The sequence below is a fragment of the Chaetodon trifascialis genome, chromosome 4 (assembly GCF_039877785.1).
Source record: "Chaetodon trifascialis isolate fChaTrf1 chromosome 4, fChaTrf1.hap1, whole genome shotgun sequence".
Classification (NCBI taxonomy): Eukaryota; Metazoa; Chordata; class Actinopteri; order Chaetodontiformes; family Chaetodontidae; genus Chaetodon; species Chaetodon trifascialis.
This window is the reverse complement of record NC_092059.1, coordinates 2,324,483-2,344,724: the sequence shown is the minus strand read 5'-3', so window position 1 is coordinate 2,344,724 and position 20,242 is coordinate 2,324,483. Positions and strand designations below refer to the sequence as shown.

Here is a 20,242-nt window from a genome sequence, read left to right as displayed (position 1 = left end):
ATAGGCTTGTTGGTGGTTCTCTCACTTTTTCCTCTACAGCCGCTGCCGCTGGAGCCAATGACGACGATGATTGATCGCGCGTTTGCCAAATAAAACACAGGGCTGCAAATATTCAATATTTTACATGTAACAGCGTCTGAAAACATGGTCTCAGTCCTTAAACATCAGTTTCACAAAGTCCAAAGAGTCAAAGATGTCGCGTGTTGAATACACGAAAAACATCTGGCATGTGAAAAATGTGCATTTTAGTATAAAACAGAAAATCACATCAGAAATGTGCATCTGCTGCACGTGAACGTTTGGCTTTACAAACGATTTATCACCTGCTAGCAGGAGGTTCACATATGACAAATTCACATATTGTGAATGTGAAGTGCTTCATTCATTCTTTACAGTAAAACACAGTTTGAGTCTTTTTTTGTCAAACAGTGACTCAGATGACTGCATGTAATGTGAAAAGGGCTTCTTATACAGACACACTAGAGAATTATCACCACACTCTGCAGTGTTTTAGTGTCTTTCAGCTCTGTTTTGGTCATAAGGTCCTTTTTACTGCTTCACTCTTTTCTAGCCGCAGCAGGCGGCTGTTAAACCCTCTGTACACCACCTGTGCAGCACCAGTTAGCAATTAGTCAGCCAACCAGTCTGACCTTTCTCTGAGGAGCTGATGGAGACCAAAACAGATCTAAAAGGAAAACCAATGATGGACTTAGATCCACCAAATGGTCAGAAACATGAATAAATGTTGCTCCCTATCTGCTGGATGTTTTACTAACAACTTTGATGAGACAGAGGCCGTGTGAGACACAGTGGACAGAGAAGTCTGAATTGTTGCTGTGAGAGAACTTTGACCTTTTGTTGTGCTACGCTTTTAAAGAAATGGCCTACAAATGTTACCTCAATGCAACCTCGCACACACCAAAACAAAAAGCAATTTCAGGCTGAATATCACAGTTTTATGTGGAGATGAGTCAGATCCTTTGAGACGTTTTTTAGGGACAAGTTTCAAAGCTTAGAGGGACGTTTTTGTCAGCGGGGAGCTGGATGAAGAATAAGAAAGTGTCAGCTGCAAAGTGGGATCGTGAATCATTTCATTCTTTTGATTTATAATTCATAATTTCTTATATTTTACGGGTTTTAGCCTACATCCATAATAATGTAATATGTAATAATATATATTTTATAATAATAATAATAATATGTATTTTATTCTGCCGTTGAACATATTTTAACAGTGCTTGGAGCACAGGATGTGAGGAGCATCCTCTTATTTACGTGCTCAGAGGATGAAGATTTGCATGTTAACATGACAAATATCAAATCTTTACTTTGTTGATCGTTCTGGACTGAAGCCACCTGAAGTTTGTAAGATTTCTAAAAAACCCTGTTCTATTGAAAAGCTTCTGTACTAGATTCTGTGTGATGCGAGCCTCTCACTGGCATCTCATAAATGAAGACATGCAAGCCTGTAAGCCTGTCTCTCCAGGGGACGCACCAGCAAAAGGTAATGGGCACTCAGTTATACAGCACAGCAGCATGTACATTACCATCCATCAAAACAGACTACAGTCTAATTTTCTGTCATCGTATCTCATGAAAAATCATTGCCGAGCGTGAAAACACAAACACAATTTGTCTTTACAGTGAGAAACGACAGATTTAATTACACAAGAATGAAGAATTCATGCAGCAAACAGAGCTGTGATAGCTGCACTGACTTCTTTCCAGAGAGGACGTTTGATTTGACAGAAATGAAGCTGGCATCAACTCCAGAACACTGGATTTACTGGGAGAGCAGCTCAGAGTTTGGAGGAGAGTTGCAGGAGCCTAGAAGACAGAAAGTGGATGCAGATAAGGTATTTCCTGCGATTATGTAACGCTGATTACCTTGAGGCTCTTTGAGTGGGCAGATAAAAAATTCTATTTCCATATAAGAACAAACAAACAACAACCTTGCCGCAGAGACGAAGGCAGTGCTGCCGCTGGAGTGCGCAGAGAACGCAGCAGAGATGGATGGGCCTCTGCAATCAGACGCACTGATCAAGACAAGTGCAGCTAATTATGTGCACACTGTCTAATGTGATGAAGGCCATCTCCACAAACATAAGCATTAAGATGAATTAATACTGGAAAGCATCGACAGAGATTACACATTTCCGAGCCTGAATTCAGTTTACCTTTCATTAACAACAGTAATCCCTCTTTGGTTTGCAGCCCACACCTGCTCATTACCTCCTCGCTCCAGGAACATCCATCAAATGCCAGTAAGTTGCCTTGGTAACAAATGACAGGATGTGTCTGTCATACAGCCCACCAGAAATACATCCAGCATTACTGAAATGGAACAATTTGTACCTGTGCTGCAGGCAGAGATGGAGAGGACAGTCCATCTTAAAGCAGATGCAAAAGCTGAAAACACTCTCAAAAGTCAATTCTTGCTTTATTAAACCTGCCATGTAGAGATGGAGCAAACAGGCTCACGTGAAATACTCGCTGTTAGCCTCCCCCCTCATGGTGACACTCCTGTATTACAGTTCTTCATCTGTTTCCAGCTTCCTGAAGTCACTGTGTTCAGGGAGTCTTGTCCGGCTAGTTTTTCAGACTTCTAACTGGAAGAGAGGAGGAGAGAGGTTCAGTGTGGAGCACAGTAGGATTACCAGACATTTAAAGAATAGGTCCGTAAAAGACCAGAACCCACAATGAATCGACCTTACCGACAATTATTCTGTGTGTGCCCAAAGCCTGAAATGTCTCAGTCCTCACAAAACTATTAAAACATCAATGAGCGTCACGTATTTTGACAAATACTGAAAACAGTTCCAAACAAACGCACCATTTTTAACCAATGTTTGCAACTTCTTCAAACAAACAGAGAGCCTCAAATTACTCTGAGCTTGACGAACACGTGGTTGCTTTTGTTGTTTAGATGGGATATATTGACAGGATTCATCTGAATGTGTTAAATGATTATTGTAGTGTCAGACAGCCACATTGTGTAGGAGTGCTGCGTTGGTTAAATGCAGTTATGGCCGTGAAGTCCTGCTCTTACATTCTTTGAATTCTGTGGGAAAAGCATCATCTTTTTCCCACAATCATCACCTTTACTTATGATACAGTTCCAGATAAACCTGAATTATTCCAATCAAACCATCACCTGCTCTCGAACATACAGCATCAAGGTTTGCAGGATTAAGATCGGACAATTTAAAAGTTGAGAGTTCCCTCAAAATATTTTATACACCACAGATGGAAAGACAAATTTATTTATGGAAAAGCGTTTCTGGAAATATGCTGTTCTCACTTGAATTTGCATAACAGATGGCGTGGTCCGCTTTGAGTGTGTTTTATGTAAATGTGATGAGTAATATTTTCACGATCAGCCTGTGGAAGGAGACAGTGAAATATTATTTAGAGTGACCCTTTTATGTCCCGCTCTCGTTCCTCTAATGTGATGGATTTTGCAGACCGCAGCTTGTGACAAATTGAACAGTTGAGAGCAGATTTAGGCCGCTAAGTATGGAATGATGGATGTACTGCAGGCAGACGTGAGAAACAGCCCCACTCAGTACCACAGACGTCAGCTGAGGCTCCGCAGAGCCCGAAGACTTCCGAACCAGCGCAGCAGGACTCACTGCAGTCAGGCCTGTGGATCCTGAGCGGCTGCGTCGGGGTCAGATGTGATCAACAATACTATACGCCTTTTTTTGTCATGTGCATGGGGGCTTCTGGAGCTCAATGGCTTCATTGTAGAGAAGTGTTTCAAATGCATTCACAGCAGCCTTTTATGGGTTGCTCAGTGCGATAGATTATCCCAAGGGAAGAGGTGTTTTTTTCCCAAAATAGTTCTCGTATCATTTCAGAAATCTTTGTTTTTTTCCTTCTTCTCTGTTTTAAAATGACATCGCTTTCTTGTGCAAATGAGTGAAAATGTAAAGCTGGTGTCTGTAATATCCTGCAGTTCAACCCCGTAGGAACAGAGGTTCAGTTGGTGTGTGTGAGGAGCAGCAGGCGAGAGCTGAAACACCTGAACGCCTCACAGCACATGATGAAACATTCAGGCTCAAGTACCAGAGCAGCAGCGATGCCTCCAATCTGTTTACATCTCAATAAAGACGCTGTTGATGGTAAGCATGTCTGATCCTGATTCTCCTCAGACGCCGGCTGCACATTATAGCATCCGCAGCTTCATAAGGTTTGGGTTCAGGTTTTTAAAAATAAAAGTGAGTTTTGTTGGTGTTCCTGCATGTGGCCAGCCTGGAGGAAGGAGACGGAGACTGTGCTAGTCACACTGCAGGAACAAGAACAGAAGCCACAGAAAGCCCAGGAGGTGAGTGACCTTCATGCAGGGACATGTGGCAAAGTAATAATAGCACAGGAAGCTGAAAACTTAGAGCATGGCCTTCAACATGAATCGCTCATTATGCGAGAACAGAATTTATCACGGATCAGCCAGATATTTATGTCAAATCGCTGCAATCGGTAGCTGCTGATTAGCTCTGCTTGACACCAGAGAGATGTGCATCCGACACAGGAGGAGCTGGAGGAAGAGGAAGCGGCAGAAGTGCACCAGCAGTCAAGGTGCAGCAGGATGTGTGAGATGGCTCTCTGTTGGTTTTCTTGCAGTGAATCTTGACGACATAAACGCAGCACGCAGCGACAATGCCAGACTGATCCTCTCCTCCCTCTGCAGCGCATGGCAGCCACCAAAACACCAAACAGGCAGAGAGAAAAAACCTCGCTGCGCCTCAGGGAGGCAGCACTTTGAAATGGGCCCATGTGAGAAATGAAACCAAAATTCAAACCACAGGTTGTTCTTCCCACCATGACTCCCACAGAGACTGACAGGTGTGAACTAACATGAGACAACATGTGTCATGAGGCTGCTCAAGCTTTCAGGCAAGAACAATCGAGATGCGAATGTAATAAATGAACGCTTTTATTAATGCCGAATAGATCTGCTGATTAATTAGCTGCTTACCTCTTTAATTCATCCAAAAGACCCGTCAAAGGACAGTTCAACCTGCTGCTGTCTGGATTAGGGCTGCTGAGCTGATACCTTTAAGGAAATAGAAGTGTGAACTCTTTCCCGCTGAGAGTTAGATGAGATGCTCAATGTGCCTCCTGCATCTGACCATCAGATATGAGGCTACATCCAGACGACGGCTATCTTAGATTAGCACAAAGCCGGAAAATGTTGGGAAACTGCAACCTCAACACCTGGAACGCTCACTAATAACACAAGCCAGACCGTCTCCTGGCTGTAGCTTCACACTGAGATGGCAGATAATGGTATTGATCTTCCACTCGTATTCTCGGCAACAAAAGCAAATAAGCATCACTTCCAGAACGCCAAACTTCTCCTTTAAATGTGAACTAAATGGACAGAGTGTCATGGGTCAGTTTGTGAGCCATCAGGACTTACAGAGCTGAAAGTTATCAGTAAAGGGTGCTGCTTTGTTGTTGTCTCATGTCATTAAATGTGCAGCGGATCACAGTTCACATGCAGCTTCAAGGCCTGCAGCAGGAATGTGGATGGATGAGGGGTTCTGGCTGGAGTTATGGGATCTGCTGACTGTGTTCTGTCTATTTGATATGCCAGAGATCATAAATGTTCTTTTACTGCCCGAGTCATGCACTGCATTAAACAAGATATTTTATTCTTTACGAAACATTTTGTGGAAGTTGAAGAAATTCAAGGGAGGCCTTTATTCAAATGAAACAATTCTACAGATATGTCTGTGGATCACAGCCGGGCTGCGCTCTTCGTATTCCGCTGTGATTAAGGATAAAAGTCTAAAACCTGCTTCTGCTTCCTCTGCAGCTCGGGTGCATCACCTGTGTGTGTCACGCCCGGTGTCCAAGGCGCTGATCCGGGGACAGCGTTAGGACAGAGCTCTGTAGCTGCCATTGTTCCTGTTTCTAGAAACGTGATCAATAAAAGAGGATACAGAAGGTTCGTGCTTGTCTCTCTTGAAAGATGCCGTCGTTTCTATCCAGTTTTTCTTTTTTAATGTTGGAACTTCACCGATCTCTCCAGTTTTGGCCTGATGCTTATTTCAAAGTTTCATGCTCATGCTAATATAGTATGTCAAAGAGCTCAGATCTGTGGTTTCACATTGTTCATGTTGTTTCAAAGTTCCTCCTCAGGTGTGAATAAAGACAGCGGTTGGGTTTCTTCTCAAACAAGCTGACCAACCTTCGCTCTTCCTGAGCGCTCTGTCACCCACGAGGAGGTGTAAACATTGTCCATTTTGCTCGAGGGCTTCGTGAAGCTGGTCTTATGACTTGAAGATTGTAATGGTGTGCACTGAGAGCTGGCTGTTTGCAGATGACTTCCAGACATGTGCTGAGGTTATGGCCTATAAAAAGCCAAACACCACCAGCAGCACAGTTCATTTGCAAACAAACCAGCGTTTCATGTGCAGCAGCAGAGAGGGAGGTCTGTGTTCCAGGGTGGAGCGTTATTGGATGTCGAAATCAGGTGTAGAGGCATCATCCCTGGGTCTCATGCTCACTTGAGGTTGCTGGCTGTGGTGAAGCAGGTCACTGAGTGTTGCCCTGTTAGGTCTCAGGCTGTGCTGGTTAGATTTCTATCACTCGACATGAGTAAGCATCACGGTGAGCTGACCCAGAGGGAGCAGGAGCTGCTGAAAAGCCGTCGAGACAGCGACACGAAGGCCGGCGAACTCGCCAAGATGGAGAAGATGCTGCAGCAGACCAAGAACCTGCTGGACAAGAAGACAGAGTCAGCTTCAGAGAGCAAGGGCTTCCAGGAGAACATGGGTCTGTATCACGAACAAACGTTATCACTTAACGTCTGAGCTGCTTGAGTCTTGTTGTCTTGTTGGTAGTTGTGGTGCGTGATGTGTTTCCTGGGTGCTTGTTGCAGTGGAGGACCTGGAGGAAAAGGTGCGCTCCAGCAGACGATACAGGAGGAACTCCCTCCATCACACGCAGATGCTGGAGAGCCAGATGAAGACGGTGAAAGGCGAGCTGGTGGGCACCCTGGACCACCTTCAGGAGCTGAGGAACGTCTTGCGCCGCTCACAGCAGAAAGCAGAAGAGCGCAAAGCTGCGATGGAGAAGCTGGCGGCAGGGCTCAGGTGAACCATCGGCTCTGTGGCTGCTTTTTGATTCGGATCAAGGTTTTGACCTTTTTTAAGCTCTAACACACCGACTGAATGCCGGACCTGACGCCCCACATCCTGCTAACAAAGCCGTGCAGAGTTTACATCTAACAGGACCGCAGACACACTGCTTCAGCGGTAGAGGAAAGACACTTGAGCTGCTGTGTTGGTCCTCCGTCTCTGCAGTGAGGCCGTTGTTTGGCATCCATAGTCCAAGTTTAAAAGACTTTATTCTCAGTTTTTCACACCCTGCCTCCACACATTATTAAAACAGCCCCTTCTTCCTTAATTCCCCATTTATTAATCTCATATTTTGGTGGCTCAGTGTTGATGTGCACTGGATTGTTCATGTTTCCAAGAGTGTGTTCTGCAGAGGTGGAGGAAGCACTCAGACCTTGAACTTAAGTAAAAGCAGTAATATGTAGAAATACTCATTTAAATGTTTTGTGCAAAGGTGTAAGCATCATACCATACTTAAAAGTATGAAGTAGAAGTACTCATTATGCATTATGGCATATTTCAGATTACTGGATTATAATCATTGATGCATGAATGTGTTCATTACTGTAATGTTGAAGCTGGAAAAGATGGTTTAACTACTTTATATCTGCTGGGTAGCTTCTGAATGAAGTTTTATCTTAATTTATCTTAGAGAACAATGTTTGCCTCTGAATTATAGTGGAGCAGAAGTATAAAGTAGCAGAAAATGGAAATACTCATGTATAAGTACCTCAAAATTGTATTCAAGCACAGTACAGAACCACATTGCACATACATACAGTCACACAGTATTGCATAGCCTAAAATATGAAGATTGGACTCATCTCAGGGGCAAGAATGACTGTTATTCAGCTCCTAAAAACACCCCCAGCGGCCTTCAGAAAGGCTTTTCTGGGTCGCTGTTTCTATTTATGAAAAGAGAATATCTGCCTGATTGATAGCATCAGTGACAGCCGCAGCTCCACGAATCACCTCCATGTTAATCTTCATGAACCTGATTTTAATGAATTCAGCCCTTCCTATAATAACGTTGTCTTTTGTAATGTTAGTCTGTAAATGAAACAGCTGATTAGTCGTTGTGATGTTATTAAATTCTTACAAAGTAATTATGTTGTTGATGATAGTGGCTGTATTTCTGTGTATACAATATATCAACATAAAATACGAGTGAGAAGCAGCAGAAATCGTCTTGCTTTAATGTCTTTGTAGGACTGATATACAGAGAAAAAACGCTGCTCCCAATTGTCTTTTAGATGAACTGTTTGATCATTTCCTGTCAGAGGCGTGCGTGCGAATCACCCTGAGATGTGAACGTTGAACGCTGCATTACAGACAGGTCTGTTCTGTAACCTATTCGTCCCTGATGACAGAAGAGTGTCTTCCTGTGTTTGGACTCTCTCTGGGATCAATAGCCTGTTGTCTGGTTCCTGCGGTGAGTCATCTGAAAGCTGTGTTTGTGCCTTCCCTGTGGCAGAGATGTGATCACACCTAATTTAGCACAGCTTGTTTCGCACAGAGTCACATGCTGTGAGGCTGACGCTGACCCAGGCGCAGCTGCAATTATACCACCATGACAGGCCGAAGTCATATAGACTGCTCACTGTGTGCAGCTGCTTTCTTGGATTGACTTCTCCTCTGTCTCATTCATGCTGTCTGCTTCCTTATCAAATCCAAGACACTGTCGTACCTGTATCGTGGATATCCAGCAGGTGATTTGGGGGGAAATGAGGGGGGATCTCACCCCCTTTGTTAGCAAAATGATCAAAATTGATCCCTCTTGTTAACCTGCCATCCATCCTCTATAACAGCTTGTTTAGTTGAATTTGAGTAAACTGTCCATGTGACTTATTGTGTGGATATTTCATAATATATTCAAAGCAAAAACAGTTACAGCACATAACAAACTATAATCTGTGCAATTAATTCAAGTAGTGAGCACAGTAACTGCAGGAAGACTGAAAAATGAGTGATTCGATCCGTCGATATTGCAGAAGAAATTAGTTTTCTTACTATTTTTAGGAACTTTTAATGCAATTCTCAGCCTGTATTATTATTAGTAGTAGTAGTATTTTGGCAATCATTCTTAACATTCTTATATAAGCTTCTTTCAGAGTTCAGAGTTTCTTTTCTCTAGTTTTCGCTGCTCCCTTTTCTAATGCAGGACGAGGCTTTTTAAACTCTGTGAACATGCATGTGTTCAGGTCTTCACTGTGCTGTTATCCTGTCACAAGTTTTATAAAAAAAAAACAATCTAAAGTTTAAAAATAATAATTTCATTTAGTTTTCTCAACATGTATGAATGCAATGCTGGTTTATTTGCTGATGTTGAAATCAAGAAGGCGTCACAAACCCCTGTGAAGCTTTGGCGACACCTAGTGGAGGGGTTGAGACTCCACGCTGGGAACCACTGCTTTGTCAGAATCTACACCCTGACCATGGATGAAATATGATATATTGATGAATCCACGGTGCTGTCCGTGGTGCTGAAGCAGCCGACAGATCTGTAGATGCACATTTTCTCTCAGTCCTTTCAGTCAGTTTCATCTCAGATCTACAATATTCTGTAAACTACAAATACTCAGTTCTATACTGTGATGTAACCGAGTGTCAGCTTTATGATCAAAGTGAAGCAACAACTGGTCGTGAATGAGTGAGAGGTTCATATAGACATACTGCAGTCTGTAGTATTCCTACAATATTCCAAGGATCATTCAGAAGCACTGATGCAGCTGAAAATACAGACCAAACCACCTCAGTGATTAAAGATTTTAGAGGAAACCGACTGCCGACTACTGTAAGAATGTGTTGCATAATGAACCCACTGTGAGATTGTGTAAGCACTGGTGACACAACCAGCAGATTAAAAAAACAGGCTTTGACATTGTTTGTGTGAACTGATGCTATGTTTACTATACATGCACAAAGAAGAGCCTACTGCCATCAGAGCTATGACTGATGTCCTTGTTGTGACAGTTCTGCAACATGCATCGAAACCAAAAAGCCCAGAAACTGGCATCGTAACAATGGATGTGGTGCTCAGAGGCTTGTTGCCACTGGATTTTTGAAATACTTAAAGATCCTGCAGTTTCATTAGTTGTCAACCAGCGTCCCTGTGGCTCTGAACGATCAGCAGAACACACTGTCAGCTGTTTTAATGAGCACATGTCCTTTGGTAGAAAGGAGTTCACAGTCAGCTCTGTCAGAGGCGTTTTATTTGGGAACCGTTCTGCTGGAATGCAGACAGAAACCTCAAAACCAAATAAACTGAAAGCTAACTTCACACCAAGAGATCACAAGGAAGAACCACAAAGCCGATGCCCTTTCTGTAACGAGGTGGAGAGGAAGAGCGAGTCGGTTGAGGTGGTGGATGGGCGTGTGCTACATTCAAGAGCAATCTTCCCCGAAGCTTAACCGAGTGTTTCAGTCACCAAAGTCGGTTTTCTCTTGTCTGTCTGTGAGGTTCAATGCCCAATGATTCGCGTCCTAAGCTGCTGGTGTGTGTTGTGGCCCTTTGAGCGAATCTCCAGAAGCCTGAATCCTGTTTGGTACTTATGTACAAACCTCATCCTCACTGCTCAATATAGGCTTTGTATTAAACATCAACATGCCCAGACAGACATCACATCGCTGTGGCTGCTTCGTGGGCGATTCTCTCAGGCTTGTTCTTGCTCCTCCAGAGCCACAGAAGACAACTTGTACACAGTTCACAGAGTACTGCTCCTCCTGGCTGGGATGCTGAGCTTCATGTGCAGAATCAGTGGGATGCATTGAACAGCTGGACTCTGTGGTTAATAGGTGGTTCCAGGCTTTTGAGATAAATTCATCAATCAGTCCGTCATTTACAACAGCTGATTCTTTACTACATCATTTTACAGATTTGTTATTAGTGTACTGCGTGTGTGTAACGCTGCTTCCTGTCTTGGCTTAGTCAACAATGCTGTCTGTGCAACAGTGATCTGCTCAGAACCAGCAAATGCAGCACACTCACCTCCACAGCCCCACCCCTCACCTGCAGTTCAGCTGCAGACTTCAGGTAAACTCGTACGACCTCAGATACCTTCGCTGCCAAGTTATTGTTCTCTGTCTTTGTCACCTGGATAAATCCCATATACACTGAAAGTAAAGCTTGTTAAATGAAGGCCGGGGTGTGGGTGTTATATCTATGGGGGATTGCAGATATTCCAGGAATATTATTTAGGAATCTTCTCATCTAATGTCAAACTATTTCTTTAATCATTTCTGGAAGATCCAATCCTATCTAACTCTTGAGTAAACTGATAAATTATCAATGATCCTGCCCAGCAGTAACAAGTGAAATCCCTTTGTGCTGCTGCTGCAGGAAATCATACCTTATGAGGCTCTGCAGGCAAATGTGTCTCAGTGTTTCATGTATCTGCTTGTATCTGTTGACTGTTGTTCAGACTTGTGGGTGTGCGTGTGCTTCACAGCAGTGATCAGATGTTTTCATGTGAAATTTTGTGGCCCTGCAGGTTATGATAGCCGCCCGTGTCCTCCATAGTTATGTAAGTGCAGGAGTGTTTAGTCCCACTCAAGTTTGAACAAATAGCCTGCAGTTGGCAGCCTGTGTGCTTGTGTGTGTGTCTTGTGGAGGCATGCAGTTTGTTCCACGTCAGGGGGGGTGTGAATTGTGTGTACACCACACAATGAGGCAGAATGTGCTGATGCAGCTCTGACAGTAGGAGTGATGGGCCAAGCCCTAACTTAGGGCGACCGCCGGAGCTCAGAGGAGAGATTTGTGCCTTCCCTTTCTGTCGAGCTGCCACATGGGAGACAGAGTGGCCACAAACTCCAGCCAGTGACATACAGTCACAGCCCTGACTCAATCACCGGCCAAAATAACAACAGTGTAACTGCCAAATCAACTACGCAGCCAGACATGAGGACTAAGTGTGAAATCTAATGGCATCCAGGGGATGGCCAGCTGTTCATGCTGTTACAGATCCACTGGGCGACGGAGAAACGGGTGACTCGACAGCCCATATTAGGTCCAGTCTTTGAATTCTGCATGTTAATGTGTTATTTTTGAATATAAGCATTCTTTATTTGGTCTGGATTTGAAGTATTTGGTTCTTGTGACTGAGTCAGTGCTGCTGAGAAAACTGAAAAGTTAATGAGATAATTACAAGATCGCTCTTTTAAGGCTGACACGTGACTAAATGAGAGTACATCAGTTTTAGCTGTATTATTAGCCTGAATGAGGTCTGATCACCTGTAAAAGTCTTGCGGTCCTACACTCATGATCAGGTCTATAATGCATGAAAAGCTCAAAGGAAATGTGCATGGCCAGTCTCTGCTCCTGTTGGACGGATTCCCATAAACTTTGCACAGACATTCATGGTCCCCTGAGGATGAAACCCTCTGACTTTCCCTCTTGCGCCTCCATCAGGTGAATATTTGCGCATCCTTTGTTTAATCAGTACAAAGTTGTGATTGTGGCGTGAAGGCCGTCGTCAGACATATTAAAAGGCAAGCTTCAGGCGTGGGTCCACTGACAGCAGCCCGATCCAGGGGCCACTTCACAGTTTTAGGCTTTAGGAGAAGGAGTCTTCTCAGATGTTGCTTCTCAGTCACTATTTCTCCATGAAGCACGGTGTTATTTGCCAGGGAAGCTGCAGCCCTTCTCGCAGACTGGGATGGGTCGGCACGCCTCTCTGCAGAACGCGGATGTCCCTCCAGGCTTTAAAGCAGACCTGAGCGCAGGGCAAACCTGGAAGAGCAGCAGGAGCAGCAGGAGCAGCAGCAGCGCGTCAGCTTCTTCACACTGTCCTCGTCCTCTCCTCACCAGGTAACAGAAAACTCTTCATGATCTGCAGACTGCGTGTCTTTGCCAAAGGCTGCAGGACACTAAGAAATCACTCTGCAGCTTTTCACTCATCAAACTGAGAAAGAAGATTTCGCCTTAATTTTTTCTAGCAACAAGTCTCTGAAAGACTGATGTCGCTCGCGGTGATTTCTGCATCAAAAGGAAGCAAAACAGTCTCGATAATTATGTGTAAAGTACATTTTCAATATTTAAGTCAGTGTTCAGTGCAGAAAAAGAATGCGTAAAGAAACGTGTTAATTTTCCTCTGGGTCTGGTTAAAAGAAATGTAATCAATATGACAGCATGTAAATAAGTGTTTATATGTGTGCATACGTGCTCATGTCGTCTGTAAACAACACCAGTTTTCCCCTCATATTCCACGGGTGGAAAAAACACGGTGCAGGTTAAGGTGGGTCTCCATGGCTTTGTTTTGCATGAGGAGGCTTTTCCTGCTCCACAATACCAACACCTGACTGCACTTTGGCAGCAAACAGGGAGGACACTCCCTGGTCGCTACATCAGGTGATTTTTCAGCTTTTCTTATACCAACAGCCTGCACGACAGGTTAAACAGCACCTACTGCAGAATAAATACAGAACAACATAATGTGCTGTCGATGAAACGGGTGACTTTTGAATGCTTTGTGATGCGCACCATCACATTCTCAACATCAAGGCTGTCTTACGAAGTGGACTTTAGTTCTTTTATTTTGAAGGGTTTTCCCTCTATGGTGGCAGTTTTTCTTCACTCTAATTCAAACATGACACGAAGAGTAACCTGATTTCAAGCGTCTCAGTGGCCGAATTCAAAAGTAGTCTATGAAATATCAGAAATCACATAAGAAGACCAGAAGCAGCGAATCTCCTCAATTCCAGTTAATTTTCTGTCAGTGGAGAAACTGATTAATCTACACTCTTTGAGCTCCTGTTTCATGGTCCTTGCTGTGACCTGATGGTTTCTTGTCAATGATGCCGTGTCTCCTCTCAGGTTTTGAGCACTATGGCTGCCCACAAACAGTTTGCGATGGCCGGGAAGAAGCCCGGCCTGCAGGTGTGGCGGATTGAGAAGATGGATTTGTTTCCAGTCCCTTCTGAACATCACGGAAGCTTCTTCACCGGAGACGCTTACATCGTGCTCTTCACCACCAAGATGTCTACCTACAGCATTCACACATGGATGGGTATTGGACTTAGAAGGCAAACTGTCTTAATGTGGAAATGCCTCTCTTTATTGTACAGCCATTGTTCTTTTTTAACTGTTGCCTGTTGTATCGCAGGCAGTGACTCGTCCCAGGACGAGAAGGGGTGTGCTGCCATCTTCATGACCCAGATGGATGAATACTTGGGTGGACAGCCAGTCCAGTTCACTGAGTATCAAAATGAAGAGTCAGTCACCTTTCAGGGCTACTTCAAGAAGGGCATCATATACAAGGTGAAACGTGATTTATGCACACAGATTGGGATTATGGGTAATCATTTAAAACATCTTTTCACAGACATGAATAAGCTCTGCCTTTAGGAACCGAGAGAGATGAACTAATTGTGAAGTGAAATGAGGGTAATGACCTGAGCTAAAGGTGTTGTTTCAGTATTACTTGTTTATGTGGGAAGTAGACCTCATCGCAGCGCTGTTTTGGGACCTGTTTGGACTCGTGGTTGGCTGCTCCCTCAGGTTTTCTGCTCGAGGTTTCCACGGAGAGTTTAAACAGGCCGAGCAGAAAGCAGTGCAGACATGGCAGCTTTGCTTAAATACGAATCATCTAAAGTCAGAATCTGAATATCTTTAAAGGCATAGTTCAACATTTTGGGGGAATATACTCTCCTGACAGGAGTTAGAGGAGGAGATTGATACTAAAATATGAAGAATAGGTTAGCATGAAGAGTGGAAACGGGGAAACAGCTTGTCTGGTGTGTCTTTTTTACACTTTGGTTGTTAGAGATAGTAAAAACAAGATTTAACATGTTAATTGATCAGCTTTGGAGGGAGGCAGAGATTGTTGACTTTGGACAGAACCGGACTGACCATGTCCAAGGTAAGATAACCGCCTCCTGGCTGCAGCTCTACAACAGCCAACAGCCAAACTGTTCCTGTAATACTGATCTCTGCACCCATGATTAGCAGGCTGAAATCTACGCACCATGCAGCTGTAGTTTAATGTAGTAGTTCTAACACTTTCTTCGTCTCGACTGCGATCTCAGCAAGGTGGCGTGGCCTCAGGGTTCAAGCATGTGGTTACCAATGAGGCAGATGTTCAACGCGTGCTGCAGGTTAAAGGTCGTCGCACGATCAGAGCCACGGAGGTGCCCGTTTCCTGGTCCAGTTTCAACAAAGGAGACTGCTTCATCATCGACTTGGGAAAGGTGAACTAGAGCAGGGACCACTAACTCAAAATATGTTAGAGGGAAATCCTTCAGGTGTTGTTTCAGCATAACTTTCCACCTTCGTTTCCTCTGCTCCTCTCTGTCAAATGTTAGGACATCTTCCACTGGTCTGGCAGTGAATCCAACCGGTACGAACGCCTGAAAACCACTGAGCTGGCCGTTGATATCCGAGACAATGAGCGACGGGGCCGCGGCAACATTGAGATGATTGATGAAGGCTCTGAGCCGGAAGCTGTCATTAAGGTGAGCTTTTTTATTCATTCACTTCTGAATTTGAACAGTTTTACTCAAGAAACTTGTTTGAATATTCAGGACTGAGGATCTGATTTAATCTGACTCCTTTGGCTGCGACGAAGAAGAGTGGTGCTATAATCTCTCTGTGTGTGTGTGTGTGTGTGTGTGTGTGTGTGTGTGTGTGTGTGTGTGTGTGTGTGTGTGTGTGTGTGTTAATAGGTGCTTGGACCCAAGCCCGACCTCCCGCCTGGAACCCCTGATGTCGCCGCTGTTAAGCAGAAGAGCCAACCATCTCTCTATTTGGTAAATTCACACGAAGGCTCAGTTTTGAAATGAATTCCTGTGAGTGTGTGTTACCACATGTATTAAGGCGGACATAAGAACTATCTAATGTGTGCCTGGTGTGGTTTTTGCAGAAAAAAGCATAATCACAACACTGAAATCCTTGAAATGGCAGCTACTCCTCCTCCTCTCTCGTTATATATGATTATGTTATAAAATCGGAGTTAAACAGCTGGACAGAAGACGTCTCCTCCGTCCCTGTAAAGTCTATTCTCAGTGTTTGTGCAGCGGAGGCTTCAGTTTCCACATCATGCCTGAGAGTACTGGACCAGGATTGGCCTCCAAGCTATTTGTGACGCCACCAATCATAATCATAGGCCCACCTCTTAAAATCACATGACCAATTAGCTCAGAGAAATTAAGATACTGCCACATACGTCAGAGTACCTGCTTTATGTTATTGCATGTGCGTCTGTCCATTCCGTCTCTCATTTGTCTTCGCTTTCACTCCATTTATTTGTGTCGTTTATGTTCGTTTTTGACGCACCAGCAATCAAAAACACTCAGCACAGAGAACATTTCAGCCGCTAAATGTGAAAACTGGAAGATGATCAATGCAGATGTTTTGATCCTCTCTCTACCTTCTAGATTTCTGACGCGTCTGGCTCGATGAAAACAGCCCTGCTGCCTGAAAAAACCCCATTCAAACAAGACGTCCTCTCCCAGACTGAATGCTACATCTTGGACGACGGAGGAAACAATAAGATATTTGTCTGGAAAGGTATTAGAACATTTCTGCAACCTCCTGTTCTTTGCAAACACTTGTTTTGTGTATTTATCAATGCTGCAGCTGGGAAAATATGACTCATTCATAGATTTGAGTTTGAAGTCTCTAACCTCTGTACTACGGCCCAAACGGCAGGGAAGGAAGCAAGTCCCGATGAGCGAGACAAAGCATTGCAAGTTGCAGAGAAGTTCATCACTGACAAGGGTTACTCCAAAACTACTCAGGTAATGTGGCCATGCAGTGGAAGTCTGCGACCAGAACGTCATCCGCTGGCCTGTTTGTGCGTAAGCTTGCTCATCAGCGTGTTTCTGACGTGAACAGGTCCAGGTGTTGCCAGCAGGTGCGGAGACCACCCTGTTTAAGACTTTCTTCTTCAACTGGTTGGACAAGGATGAGACTACAGGCCCAAGTGAGACCTACACCATCGGTACCATTGCAAAGGTGGAGCAGATTCCCTTTGACGCTTCCAAACTCCACAGCGACAGCAACATGGCTGCCCAGCACGCCATGGTGGATGATGGCTCCGGGAAAGTCCAGGTGTGGTGACTGCTCTAACTATGATCATGCTGTAATTCATTCTTTAAATGTCAGCGTGTAGATGTGACAGTGGTGGCTGTCTACAGATTTGGCGTGTGGAAGGAGGTGACAAAGTACCTGTGGACCCATCCACCCATGGACAGTTCTTTGGAGGTGACTGTTACCTGGTGCTGTACACCTACAAGGCGGGAGGCAGAGAGAAGCATATCATCTACACCTGGTGAGTGCGAGATTTTCAGCAGGGCTGGATTTACCTGTTTGGGGAATATGCACCATGTGAGCAGAATATAAATAAAAATAATAAAGATCTCAATACTAGATTATGACACAGTGAACCGTAGAAGACAGCATAACGATATCTATACAAAATATCAGGAAAGTGTAATAAAATGAGAAGAAAAAAAGAGATGAAAAGAGAGTGAATGATTAAAGAGAGGGACAAAACTTGACAGTTATCTACACATAAGCAGTCAGTCTTTAGATTAGATTTAAATTTGAAACCTGTGGGTGGCGCTAGATAAAAGGCAGGCTCATCGTAATCCAATAGTTGTTGTGGGGAGTCAGTAAGATTCACTGTATGATATGAAAGTTCATCAGATTCATGTTGAGATATTTCGGTCTGGACTAAAGTGTGCACAGACAGACCAACAGACAGGATGACAGGACATCTTTAGGGCAAAGAAAGCGTGTTGGACGAGTGGTGCCATTTATCAAATTATGTGCAACCAGCTGACAAGCAGAGGACCTGGAGCTTCGTGGGCCCCTGTGGCTCTGAGGCTCTGGTTCTGGCTCTGATTTTGTTGGAAGCAGGGATGATTTCTGAACCCACTGTGGCTTTGCTGTCTTTAGGCAAGGACAGAAGTGCTCTCAGGATGAACTGGGCGCTTCAGCGCTTCTCACCGTCGATCTGGACAATTCCATGGGTGGAGTAGCTACCCAGGTGAGATTCTTACTGTGGAAACAATTGATGGAGTCTTTCTTTGAAGGAATAGTTTGACATCTTGGGAAACATGTTTGCCTAGCCAGAATCGATGAGATGATCAAACATGAAGCTGGAGCCAGCAGCCGGTTAGCTTAGCATAAAGACTGGAGAAACAGTATTCTCAAAATGTGAAAGTATTCCTTCACTGACTCACTCGAGTGAACAGGGTGAACGAGTCTTATCACGCTTCTCTTCACAACGGACGAAGGTTCAGCTGCTGCTGTGTCTCGGCAGGTTCGTGTCACTCAGAGCAAGGAGCCTGCTCACCTCGTGAGCTTGTTTAAGGACAAGCCTTTGATCGTCCACCTGGGTGGGACGTCCCGCAAAGGTGGCGAGAGCAAGCCTGGCAGCACACGACTCTTCCACATCCGCCAGAACTCCACCAAAGCCACACGGGCTGTTGAGGTCAGCCTCGGTTATTACAATGAACGTGCGGAAACTGAGGCTTTATAATGAGCGATTTACACCATTCTCCCCCTGTTTGTGCCTCAGGTGAAGCCCGCTACCTCCAGCCTGAATACAAATGATGTGTTTGTGCTGAAGACGCCAGAGTCCCTGTTCCTGTGGAAGGGAAAGGGAGGCACTCCGGAGGAGATGACTGCAGCCAAGTATGTTGCCGGCGTGCTCGGAGGCACTGCCACTGAGGTGGAGGAAGGCAGCGAGCCAGGTGAGCGCTGAACAAAGAGCTTTGATCCCTGCAGGATGACGATGTGAAATATCTCCTGTGGAAAACTGTGGTTTGCTCTTCGTCAGGTGGTTTCTGGACAGCGCTGGGTGGAAAGGGAGAGTACCAGACCTCCAAGACCCTGCAGTCGACTGTCAGGCTCCCACGACTGTTTGGCTGCTCAAACAAGACAGGCAGGCTGATAGTAAGTATTTCAGCTTATGCTAATGTAATTCATTACGGGGGTGCAGTCATTTATTTTATTTCGATACTTGTGTGTGATCATTTTAGGCGGAGGAGGTGCCCGGCGAAATCACACAGTTGGATCTGGCAAGCGATGATGTCATGATTCTGGACACCTGGGATCAGGTATGCTGCCTTCACCCTCAGTGAAACGATTCAGTCTCAGTTCCTGCAGATCTCACTATTATCGCTGCCTCGTGCCTAAATCCCTGAGGTTGTTTCTCCCACCAGATCTTTGTTTGGATCGGAAAGGATGCCAACGAGGTCGAGAAAACTGGATCACTCCAGATTGGTGAGACAAACGGAGCTATCAGAGATGAGGAGAAATGACGCGACAGACTGGTCTCAAATCAATCTTGTTTTTCTTCCAGCGCAAGATTATGTGAGTTCGGACCCCTCTGGCCGCAGCGGTATCCCCATCAGCACCATCAAGCAGAAGGAGGAGCCACCCACCTTCACCGGCTGGTTCCACGCCTGGGATCCCGACATGTGGGACAGAGACCCTCTGGAGTGCTTGAAAGCTCGTATCAAAAAGCAGTAGAAGAAAAGCACAGAGCAGGAGCATCTGCAAGACGTCTGCAAAGTAATCGACCTGTCCGATAACATGAGCTTCTGTGTGGGTGGGGGGCAGCTTGGAGATGCACTGAGCATTAAAGCGTCTTTTTTAAATAACACGACAAACTCAGACTTAAATTGTGAGATTGGAGAAGTAGCTCAGGTGTATGAAGTCAGACCTTTGGCTTCAGCGTGGCCTCGAGGGAATTTTTAGGATTTACGTATTGTCGTAGATGAGGTGCTGGCACAAGTTCATGTGTGTTTGTGAAAATAAGAATGTGTATCTCTACGTCAAATGTCCCTTTCTGCAGCCTTCTTTGCAAAGACAAATTAAGAATTTGAATAAAATCGGAGCTTTTTGAAACTCGTCTTGCATCCCTGATTACTTTTCTTTATCCAAACATGAACGTGGGCTTTTTCTGTCGAGTCTCTGACCGTTTTTTCGTAGCTTACGCTTCATTGCGACAATAAACTTGTTATCATGAGCCTAAATCCTCACTAGGCATCAGCGCCGTGTGTCGGCCATGCTTGATGGTAATCTACAGGCCATGTGCACGAGGCTTCTGCTGAGTTGCAGACCTGTGGATTAAGGAGGGGGCTTTAAAGGTGCCTCCACGTCACCCGTT

At 44.7% G+C, this 20,242-nt stretch overlaps 2 protein-coding genes across 2 annotated transcripts; both read left to right on the top strand.

Moving 5' to 3' along the window:
• The first annotated feature begins 6,636 nt into the window (after positions 1–6,636).
• Positions 6,637–7,191, top strand: LOC139329812 (coiled-coil domain-containing protein 18). Its single transcript, XM_070960333.1, has 2 exons — positions 6,637–6,783; positions 6,890–7,191. Exons 1-2 carry the CDS (start codon positions 6,696–6,698, stop codon positions 7,105–7,107), a joined length of 306 nt encoding a protein of 101 aa, XP_070816434.1. The 5' UTR covers positions 6,637–6,695; the 3' UTR covers positions 7,108–7,191.
• Positions 7,192–12,846: 5,655 nt separating this feature from the next.
• On the top strand, positions 12,847–19,984 carry scinla (scinderin like a). Its single transcript, XM_070961422.1, has 17 exons — positions 12,847–12,933; positions 13,939–14,131; positions 14,228–14,382; positions 15,150–15,311; positions 15,426–15,575; positions 15,786–15,869; positions 16,497–16,629; positions 16,771–16,859; positions 16,957–17,172; positions 17,259–17,392; positions 18,022–18,112; positions 18,389–18,559; positions 18,647–18,821; positions 18,908–19,023; positions 19,110–19,187; positions 19,293–19,353; positions 19,433–19,984. The coding sequence occupies exons 2-17, from the start codon at positions 13,951–13,953 to the stop codon at positions 19,600–19,602; spliced, it is 2,166 nt and encodes a 721-aa protein (XP_070817523.1). The 5' UTR covers positions 12,847–12,933; positions 13,939–13,950; the 3' UTR covers positions 19,603–19,984.
• The last annotated feature ends 258 nt before the right edge of the window (positions 19,985–20,242 follow it).

Coding starts and splice junctions, on each gene's coding strand:
- LOC139329812 (XM_070960333.1), top strand. CDS start 6,696: ATGGAGAAGATGCTGCAGCAGACCAAGAACCTGCTGGACAAGAAGACA. Junction 6,784..6,889: donor GGGCTTCCAGGAGAACATGG/GTCTGTATCACG, acceptor TGCTTGTTGCAG/TGGAGGACCTGGAGGAAAAG.
- scinla (XM_070961422.1), top strand. CDS start 13,951: ATGGCTGCCCACAAACAGTTTGCGATGGCCGGGAAGAAGCCCGGCCTG. Junction 15,576..15,785: donor AGCCGGAAGCTGTCATTAAG/GTGAGCTTTTTT, acceptor GTGTGTTAATAG/GTGCTTGGACCCAAGCCCGA. Junction 17,173..17,258: donor ATGGCTCCGGGAAAGTCCAG/GTGTGGTGACTG, acceptor GGCTGTCTACAG/ATTTGGCGTGTGGAAGGAGG.